General features: G+C 57.1%; 3 protein-coding genes across 3 annotated transcripts; 2 read left to right on the top strand and 1 right to left on the bottom strand.

Annotated features, from left to right (window-relative positions):
* Nucleotides 1–5,958: 5,958 nt before the first annotated feature.
* On the top strand, nt 5,959–6,438 carry DL89DRAFT_226739 (Rho GTPase activation protein; the record flags this gene model as incomplete). The annotated part of the gene is made up of 1 exon (XM_040884823.1): nt 5,959–6,438. A coding segment is annotated over one exon (480 nt), but the record flags the coding sequence as incomplete, so codon positions are not given.
* A 925-nt stretch (nt 6,439–7,363) lies between these two features.
* DL89DRAFT_68976 (uncharacterized protein) lies at nt 7,364–8,341 on the top strand. The gene is made up of 2 exons (XM_040891982.1): nt 7,364–7,815; nt 8,160–8,341. The coding sequence occupies exons 1-2, from the start codon at nt 7,521–7,523 to the stop codon at nt 8,228–8,230; spliced, it is 366 nt and encodes a 121-aa protein (XP_040740310.1). The 5' UTR covers nt 7,364–7,520; the 3' UTR covers nt 8,231–8,341.
* Nucleotides 8,328–9,479, bottom strand: DL89DRAFT_69088 (Cu,Zn superoxide dismutase-like protein). Its single transcript, XM_040891983.1, has 2 exons — nt 9,266–9,479; nt 8,328–9,220 (listed from the first exon to the last, which is right to left on the bottom strand). Exons 1-2 carry the CDS (start codon nt 9,296–9,298, stop codon nt 8,453–8,455), a joined length of 801 nt encoding a protein of 266 aa, XP_040740309.1. The 5' UTR covers nt 9,299–9,479; the 3' UTR covers nt 8,328–8,452.
* Between the last annotated feature and the right edge of the window lies 1 nt (nt 9,480).

Below are 9,480 nucleotides of genomic sequence, written 5' to 3'. Positions count from 1 at the left end.
GTTTAACACCTGTTTTTCTCTCATTCTCGCTTGTCCAAATCACAGTATCAAAAAATCTACAGCGCCAGGGCGCATGCGGAGCCAAGTCGAGCAGTGCCTGCTTCGCACGCGCAGGGATGCCGCTGTGTGGGAACCACCTCCATGTATGCGGTGTTGCTAGATGGGAAATGCAGCGTCTCTTTGCTCGCTGTTTGGGATGCGCGCAATAATTGCTACATTTCACCGATGGCGATTCGCGTGACATCCGCCAGATCTATTTCTGGATACCTCTCTATGCTGCTGCTTTCTGACTGCTTTCTGAATGCCTCGCAGGTGTACATTAGTTGCTGCAAATGGAATCCGCCGGCATGTTCAGCTGAAACATGTAGAGCATGGGCAACATTGCGTCCCCCTTTCCCATTGGGAGCTAGGAGCGGCAATGGCTGGCAGCCCTACATGCGAAAACCGGCTTTCTGGCGGCAATCCCTACAAATTCTGAGGCCTGCTTTCCCCACCTGCTTTATCAGCACTCCAGCAAACCGAGATGGATGGCCGACGTTGGCGGTCCCCTGTGCTGGCCTGACAGCGGTAAGGCCTTGGACAGTTCTCAACACTCGCGCCTTCCCGCTATCTCCCCAGGCGCTGTGGGGCAAGTGCTTCACCAAATGTGGAGTCGGCACGACAGGCTGTATGTCAGTAATATCGCCGCTCACGTGCAGCGCCATCAGCGATTGGGTGCAAAAGTGACGCCAGCAAATGCCAGTGGCTCCTAAGCACACGCCATGCTCCGAGACGACACTGGGAAAGCAGCGAGGCAATACCGGTGTGACGGCCGGTTCGCGCAGGACATCCAGGAGCTCAGCGCAAGAAAGCTAGCAGTGTTGTTTTGGTAGATCTACCGCCAATCCGCGAGCGCCTAGAAGGAGGAAAAACAAATTGTTGCATGTGTAGAACTGGCCACGCATTAGGGCTCAGGCTCGCGGCTCCAGACGCGCCCTTGCTGGTGCGCCCTGGCCAGGAGCGGGTTGTCATCTGCACCAGGTATGCGACACATGGCAGACGCCCCTGGCAAAGGCCAAACGGTCCGCCTAGTCTCCACACGGTCCGCACAAACCGAAGACTCCTTATTGCTTCTTTTCCCCCACACCAACTTCCTCCTCGCCTTCTATATTATCCCACCCCCTGGTATATAGCATCGTGTCCTCCTGTGCTTGCCTGGTCTTGTCGAAGGAACAAAGCTGTGTAAACAAAAAGGTAAATTTCTACTCTCGGCACCACTGCACCCGCTTTATTCGCTCCTCCACAGCCAAAGTGCTTGCAAGCCGCCTTTTTACCTCTGCTTGCGATTCCAAAAAAGCCCTTATTTGCCTCACTCTATTTTGCCTCACTCTATTTTGCTTCGCTCTCGGGTGCCTTTTCTCTTTCCCTCTCTCTCGCTCCAGTCCATTTGCAATTTCGTTCGTGTATTTATTCCATTCTTTCATTTCCTCCTTGTACTATTACCTACGGGCAGCAGCGTGTCTGGACAGGACGGACTTTTTTTTGCTGACAGACTGGCTCACGTCGGGCCCACCCAGAGACACTTCGAACACTCTTTACAAAGGAGCTGGCGCTTACGGTACGGAACAAGGCTTCCCTTTCTTTTTTGTCCACTATATACGCCCTTCTCTGTCTTTGTGTGCCAGAAAGGGAGGGGGTAGGCCATTTGGTTACTCTCCTCCCCTTTTCTTTTTGTCACATCAGGCTGCTTGGCCTTTTGCATTTCCATTTTGTTTGCATTGCGGCAGCTACCGGGAATCTGTTTATTGGGAGACACTGCTTTGCAGGCTAAACTTGGTATTCTTTTGTTGTTGTTATTCTTTTTGTTGCGTGTAGCTCTTTCCGACACAGCAGACGCTTGCCAGCAGCCCAGCCTTCTCAATCCTGGACTGCTCTCAATATTCAAACTTCAAAAGCGGAGCCTGTGAAGAACAGCAAACAACCCAATTCTAGTAACAGTCGCAGACGATGGAGAAGCACCCATTGCTGCTAGCCAACGGCGCCGCTGGCGCGGAGGATGGCGACTTTGAGCAGACAGACATTGTACGCATCATCCAGGAACGCGATGCATACAAGAAAGAGACAGAGAAGCTGTGGAAAATCATCGAGAAGCAGCGGTATATCATCAAGAGCCTACAGAGCCAGATTAATCGGAGACAGAACTCGTCGGCCGGCAACACGCCGTCGCTGACGGACTCGATAGCAACACCAGACCCGGCCGATACGCATATGAGGCTGGATCTGCCTGTTGACAGCAGTGACGCAGTAAAAAAGACCCCTCATGCCAATGCCTTGGGCCTGGAGTCCCTGAGCATGTCGTCGCCAGCTGGACCGGCGGGACAGACCGATGAAATCCGGGTTTCAGGGGCTAGCCTGACATCGCTGAGCGACGCGCATGATGCTGCAGATGCAGAGCTGGACCAGGACACATCGAACTTCAGGCCGTGGGCCAAAAGCACGCGGCTCAGCGAAATCTACGCCGACTACTCTGCCCGGCACAACTCAGTAGGCGCCGGGTTACGGCCCGGCGGGTCTGACTGGGCAGCAGCTGGTCTTGAACACCCAGCTTCGATTAGCAAGGTCCCTGACATGCCGCCAATTGCCGATGCCTCGAACGGACTAGTCAGTGCGATGACTCCGCACCATATACACACCGGAGCCGGAAAACACCTCGACTGGGTTGGTCTGGCTGCCAACGAGTATGGCAGCGACAACAGTCGGATAAGCAGCTTTGCGGCCATGTCGTCGCGTGGCGGATCGATGTCGTTGGACGATATGCGGCGGCGCAGCAACTACAATAGCGCGCCATCGCCTGTCACCTTGGACGACACCGCAGAAACACCAAACAGCGCACCCCCTGAGGTTCCAGATGACTATGTCAACAGCATTGATCGGCTTGCTCGCTCGGCACAGGCGGGGTCTGGGCCAGCGACAAAACAGATGCAAAACCATTCACTCCTGGCGATCAATAACGCCAAGAGCAGTGTGTACTCAGACGACCAGCTCAGTATCGAAAACAACGTCGGCACACCGCGGACTCCGTACATGGCGACCGAGGAGCGTACTGACGAGGCTGCCGATCAAAGCCAGATGGACCATCTGGTGCTGCGGCCCATCTCGACCATAGAAAGTGTGGATCTTCCCGAGAGCACACCTGATATCAAGCGGTCTCAGCTGGAGCAGCGTGACTTGGCGGCCAACGACTGGAAGGCAGCCGAAATCTCGGGATATGAGTACGACGGTGCACAGACCGACTCGCAGCCACCAGCGCGCAGTCAGATTGCTAGCCCATCATTTGGCGCTACTACGAACGGCACTGGTGGCAGTATCGGCATAGCCATCCAGCCTGTTGGTAAGCATGGGAAGGTATCCAACCCGCGCGACCTCATTAATGAAACAGAGTCGTTTCTGGGCTTATCCCACAGCCTTCACCCGTATGCACAGGCAGCACCCAGCAATGTGGCTTCCCACGGGTTGGACGCATCTCGGCCTGGGATGGGCTCACGCACTATGTCGCCACCGACCAGCGGGGACCAGCCAAAGTGGGTGCCAAATAACCTGCACGCGGTTGCGCCCAACGAGCACAGCACAATGCCTGTTCCGCCAAAGTCAGCGCCCACGCCGGCATCTGCTCGGACGCCAATGCCGATGGTGGAGCACCACGACGTGCCTGAGCGACCACCGCTACGGTCACTGCACAACATTGATCTGGAGATCAAAGACTCGAAGGTCAAGATCGATGAACGTGGCAAGGAAGTCAACGTGTACATGATCCACATCAAGTATCGGTTCGAGTCGCCCGGGCTGTTGCTACGCGAGGCTCCAGAGACAGCAAAGGTAAAGGAGAAGATACTGTGGACGGTTGAGAAGCGGTACTCTGACTTCCTGAATCTGAACGGCAAGCTGCGGAATGTGATCCAGCGGTCCAAGGCTGATGAGCGCCTCGAGCGTCTTCCTGACAAGGACATTTTCCGTGCCAACGCGCCCAACAAGAACGACAAGCGCAAGTTGTGGTTCGAAAAATACCTGAAGAAGGCACTGACGCTGAATATCCCCGACCTTTCGCCGATCCTGGAGTTCCTGTCGACCAACATCATGGTAGAGCCAGCCTCGGCGATGCCCATCCTGCTTGGCCACAAGGAAGGGTTCCTGGTCAAGAAGGGCAAGAACTTTGGCGGCTGGAAGCGTCGATATTATGTGTGCAAGTCGAACCAGCCGGTGCTCGAGTACTTTGAAACGCCCGGGGGGTCGCCGATTGGCTCAATCAACCTGCGCGGGGCGGTTGTCAAAACCGGCCGCACACCAGCCGAAAGCACGCCCATGCATCGGTCAAAGCCGAACCAAAAGGACAGTGATATCTTCCGCCATGCATTCCTTATCGAGGAGGTGCCGAAGCGCGCTGGTAAAGAGCCCATCGCGCATCCGCTGTGGGCCGATTCGGACCGCGAGCGCGACGAGTGGGTTGCCGCACTACGCTACGTGATTGTGCGCGACGCCGAGGGTCCGCAGCGCGCTATCGACGAGGTTGCCAAGTATGCAGTGCTGCTGAACAACAAGAAGGAGAAGCTGCCAATGATTCAGCAGATCCAGACCTCGATCACACACGAGCAGGGTGCGCGGCGCTCGCTCGAGTACAACCGCATGCGCCAGGAGCAGCGCCAGATGTCGGACGGCGCGGTCAGCCACAAGACAGCATCTCCGCTGCAGCGGCGTCCTAGCACTGCCACGGCAAACTTGGGCTCGATTGGCTCGCCTCTGACAAACCAGGTGTGGCCCGCATCCTCTTCGATGGGCGACATGGATCGGTGCGACAGCCAAAATGCTGACAGGGACTACGCCGACGTCAAAAACCCTGGTGCCTCGTATCCGCATAATTTGGGGCCGCCGGATTCGCTGGAGCCGCCGCCACCGCATCTTCCAGTTGATGCGCGCCCACGATCACTTTCGTTCCCACCCAACGAGAACCGCTACACTGGGAATGGCGACGACGGCGGCAGCGGCGAAGGTGGCGATGGTAAGACCTCCCAGCATCTGGCGGCCAAGCTGTCGCCGCAGGAGATTGCCACCCGGCTGTCAGCCAGCTTTGCCGAGTTCAGCACGCCGGCGTCGGAGCAGAAGCAGGGCAAGCACCTTTCGCCTCTCGCCGACGACTCCGCATCCGAGCAATATACCATCGACTCGAGCATGTATTCGATGAGTCGCGAGAACGACGCGCGTAATGGCCTGGGCACTCTGTCCTCGCATCCGACTATCGACAACCGCGAGTCAGTGCTGAGCCTGCCCGATTCGTTCACCTCGCCGCACGATGCTGATGATGAGCGGGTGTCTATGGCACTGTCGCCCGGGCAGAGTGGCATGTCTGAGCCGCCAGCGACGGCGCCACCGACTACGCTGACGTTCCAGGGACTGGGCTCCGGCAGTCATCTGCCGCAAAAGGCCGCGGATCCGTCGACCCAGCTGCTGCAGTCTATGTCGCGCAAGGCAGCATTCACCAAGGACTCGACGGGTCGTATAGTGCGCGAGGAGGACGAGACGGTCCTGGAGCTGCCTCTGGATACACCCCGGGTGACTGACGATATCCTGGGAGTCGGCCGGCAGTATGGATCAGCCAACGGCGATGGCTCTTCTGGCGACAACTCGAGCTCGCGCACCAACATCTTTGGCAACAAAAACAACCGGACGCGCGAGGAGAAGAAGCGCGGTCGCATCACGTTCATGTGGGGCAAGCGCAAGCCTGTTGATCCCGACACCTCGCACCCCGATATGCCCACGTACAAGGGAAGCAACAGCAGCCTTGGCAGCGACCACGGCGAGAAAGAGAGCAGCGGGCCGGTGTCTATGGCGCGGCGACTGCGGCGTGGGTCGATTAGCAACGACACACTGACTCCGCCGGTCAAGCACAAGTCGCCGATGGTGCCCGTGTTTGGCTTGCCGCTCGAGATGGCTGTGCAGGCAACCAAGGTGCGCGAGCACTATGAGCTGCCGGCTGTCGTCTACCGGTGCATCGAGTACCTTGATGTGAAGAAGGCGTGGCTCGAGGAGGGCATCTACCGGATGTCGGGCAGCTTTGCTGCTCTGGACTCGCTACGCAAGTCGTTTAATACGTGCCGCGACTTCAATCTGCTCAAGATATCGTTGCCGCCTGATGTGCACGCTGTTGCCAGTCTGCTCAAGGCGTACCTGCGTGAGCTGCCACAGAGCGTGCTGACATCGCAGCTGCACCAGGACTTTGTGCGCGTCGTTGACTATGCTGAGCGCCGTGACCGTGTCATGGAGCTTGGCCGTCTGGTGTCGCTGCTTCCGCTGGCCAACTACACGCTGCTTCGGGCTCTCACTGCACACCTGATCCGCGTCGTTCTGAAGGCGCCAATCAACAAGATGACGCTCCGTAACATTGGCATTGTGTTCTCTCCATCGCTGGGCATCCCGGTCGGCGTGTTCAGCCTGCTGATGGTCGAATTCGAGTACATCTTCTGGGTCAACGACAAGGGTTCGCCTGAGCCGCGCTCGCTGTCGTCGTCTAGCGACAACGATATGGACGATGCCACCGAGGTCTCATCGCTGGGCCAGCCCAGCAGCAGCAGTGCTCCGCAGGGAGCCCGCTTTGGCGACGACCGCCAGCTGCAGCACGTGCCCAGCAACAGCACCAGTGCCTCGCAGCCAGATCAAATGACGACACCACGCCTGGTCCAGGTTGGCGGAGTGGTGGTGCCGCCCAGCTCCAAGAAGGCAGACCGAACCTCAAACACTGTCGCTCTGATCCGTCCCTCGAGTCCGCGTGGCGATGGCAGCAACGCCCGCCGTCTGGACAACACGCTCAGCATGGCAGCGGTGGGTGATGCACCTTGGTACAAGAACCCCAGCGCAGCTGTGAACGAGTCGTTCAACGAATTCCAGCAGAAAAAGCAGCAGATGCAGCAGCAGCAAGTGCAACAAAGCAGGGATATTATAGTCCCGAATCGCGAGTCGCCTGGTCGCAACAACCGCAACAGCATGCAGTACTTTGTTGGCGCGCCGCACGAGCTGATCAGCCAGGAGCAGCAGATGTCCATTCCCGACGCCGTCAGCGAGACCGACGATGACAGTGCGTTTGAGGACCCGATGATGCGACTCAGCAGACACGGCAGCAGCCAGACCCTGCAGAGCAGAAACCTGCCGGTTGACACTCTGAACCACTAGAAGATGTTGCATTTCTCCTATTGTTAACGCCACCACCAGACTTCTAGTGCGATCTTGTTCCAAGCATTTTTTTCCTCAGTTCAATTTTGTGGTATACCCTAGTTTTGCCTATTTACGTGCTCCGTTCACCATAAAAACAACTCTTCTGTCAACTAGCTCCAGTCAATATGGAGATGTTTTAGCATATATGCTGGGCATTGGCCATAACGGTGCCAATGCCTGGTATGCGGTATATCAGCAAGTAGAACCGCCCGGCCACCAGTGTTGGTGAGCAACATCGACTTCCTCCATTCGAACCTGCCACCACCTGGAAAACTGAAACCATGAGCGATATTCGCACAACTCGGCCGTACTTTCGGTTCAAGCGCGGCACCCTAACGCTGTTCATCGAAACAACCAAGGGCGAGAAACTGGCGGCAGTCAAGTCTCAGCTGGTCGAGCTCCTGCACCGGCACGAGGGCGAGTATGAGGGCATTACCGACGACCAGGTCAAGCTGCTGGTCGGCACACCGGACGGGTCGGCTCAGCAGTACACGGAAGTTGCGGACAAGGTGTCTGTCGGCAAGAGCGGCTTAGCAGACAACCAGGAGATCTACTTTGTGCTCATGAGCGATGACGGTATGTATGCAAATTTCACATTCTTTTTGACATAACAGCGCTGCTGGTGACACCGATGCACGCTGAGATCATTGGCTCAGCCTTCTTTTGGCTCATACCTCGATGATCCAGCGGCTCTGCCTGGACTTGGAGAGGCGAGATAAGGCTTACTGCACTTTCTGCTTCCTGGATGGACAGACAGGTGCCATTCTGCCTTTTGAGCGAGGGACCAGGCATTCTTTGTACACCAGTCCCCCTTTCTACTGCCAATGCTGCACTAATCGACATGTCCACGGCATGCAATTCCTTCAACCTCCCACTGGATTGGGGAGGGAAGCGAGCTGCTGGTAAACGCATTTCTGTAGGAAGCTGGGAGGATCCACACGTCGTCGACTTCAGCGAAGGCATTGCGGAGATTGAGATAGGGGGGATTTAGAAAGGCGTTCTTGGCACAACCTTGTCTGCTGATTGCCCAAGCAGCCTTTGCGCTAGTCAATAGCCGGTGTGTATTCTTCATTGCCATTGTCGATTCCACCCACAAAGGCAATGGCAGCAAAACGGAGGTGGCGGACAGACGCGGCAAGCGAACACCACATCTCTGTCGGTGCTCGTATGAGAATAGTAGCGCCTTGCACAAATCGGCTTTTATTGTAGAAAACTAATGAGAACGAATGAAGGCCGGATAGAAGGGGTGCTCAGCTTGCTCGGAGAGAAAGGAATAAAAAGCGAATATAACAGCAAAAGCGGGAGGGGGTGAAGGCTGGAGTGAGAGCCACAAAGAGTCATGGAGACTTGCGCACAGGCAGCTCCCGATGCTAGGGCTTAGATGGCAAAGGCCGGCAGCAACCAGAGCGACAACGCCCGAGATAGCGGCGATGGACGAGGCACCGCCGGTCTTGCTCTCGACGCCAGTGGCAACGGAGTTGCTCTCGTCCGACGCGCTCTCGTGCATGGCACCCGACGACGGGAGCTCGGACGATGCCTCGCCTGACTTGGCCACAACAATGTTGCCGCACGCCAGGCGCGCATTGTCGGCGCCGTGGATCACAACCGAGTGCTCCAGGATCGTGTCCACGCCGCTAAACGCCAGAATCGAGTCCACGTACGTAACCGAGGCCGCGCCCGTGGCATCCGCCGTCAGGTTGCCGTGCCGTCCCGCCAGGTCGCCCAGCTCGCACGTCTTGGCCGGGTCCTTCGCGTCACACTTGTACGGCTTGTCGGCCACCTTGATCTTGGCCGGGTCCAGGTGCCCGCCGGTGGCCGTGCAGTTGCCGTCATAGGGGACTGGGCTGACGTGGATGTGGTACGGGTACTGCACCCCGGTCTTCAGTCCCGTAGCCGTCAGCTTGACGTTGACGCCCTTGCTGGCCTGGGAGAACTCGACCTTGGCCGAGATGCCTGCCTTGCCCTTCAGGTCAGCGGTAGCCTTAGTCGGCACCGACGAGTCGGCGGCGTAGGCAGTGGCGGTAGCGAGGGCAGCGATGGCAAATGAGATGAACTTCATGATGGATGGATGTGGCAGGTTTTTTACTATTTGGTAGAAAAGGCAGTGTGGGCAAATGAAAAGGAGAGAGAGAATGCAATGCACAGCAGCGAAGAGAAAAGCGACAATAAGGGGCAGGCAAAAACAGCGCCTTGCAGTAGAGCTATTTAACAGAAAAGGTAGGCAGCGCTGCGAAGCGGAGG

This window comes from Linderina pennispora (genome assembly GCF_002104995.1).
Source record: "Linderina pennispora strain ATCC 12442 chromosome Unknown DL89scaffold_16, whole genome shotgun sequence".
Taxonomy (NCBI): domain Eukaryota; kingdom Fungi; phylum Kickxellomycota; class Kickxellomycetes; order Kickxellales; family Kickxellaceae; genus Linderina; species Linderina pennispora.
Note: the sequence above shows the minus strand (reverse complement) of the source record. Positions and strands in the feature narration are given on the sequence as shown.

Bases quoted from the DNA above. Each gene is read 5' to 3' on its own strand.
- DL89DRAFT_69088 (XM_040891983.1), bottom strand. From the start codon at position 9,298: ATGAAGTTCATCTCATTTGCCATCGCTGCCCTC. The intron at 9,221-9,265 runs GCTACCGCCACT...GTGCCGACTAAG, and splicing joins CATTTGCCATCGCTGCCCTC to GCTACCGCTGACCTGAAGGG.
- DL89DRAFT_68976 (XM_040891982.1), top strand. From the start codon at position 7,521: ATGAGCGATATTCGCACAACTCGGCCGTACTTTCGGTTCAAGCGCGGC. The intron at 7,816-8,159 runs GTATGTATGCAA...GCATTTCTGTAG, and splicing joins TGTGCTCATGAGCGATGACG to GAAGCTGGGAGGATCCACAC.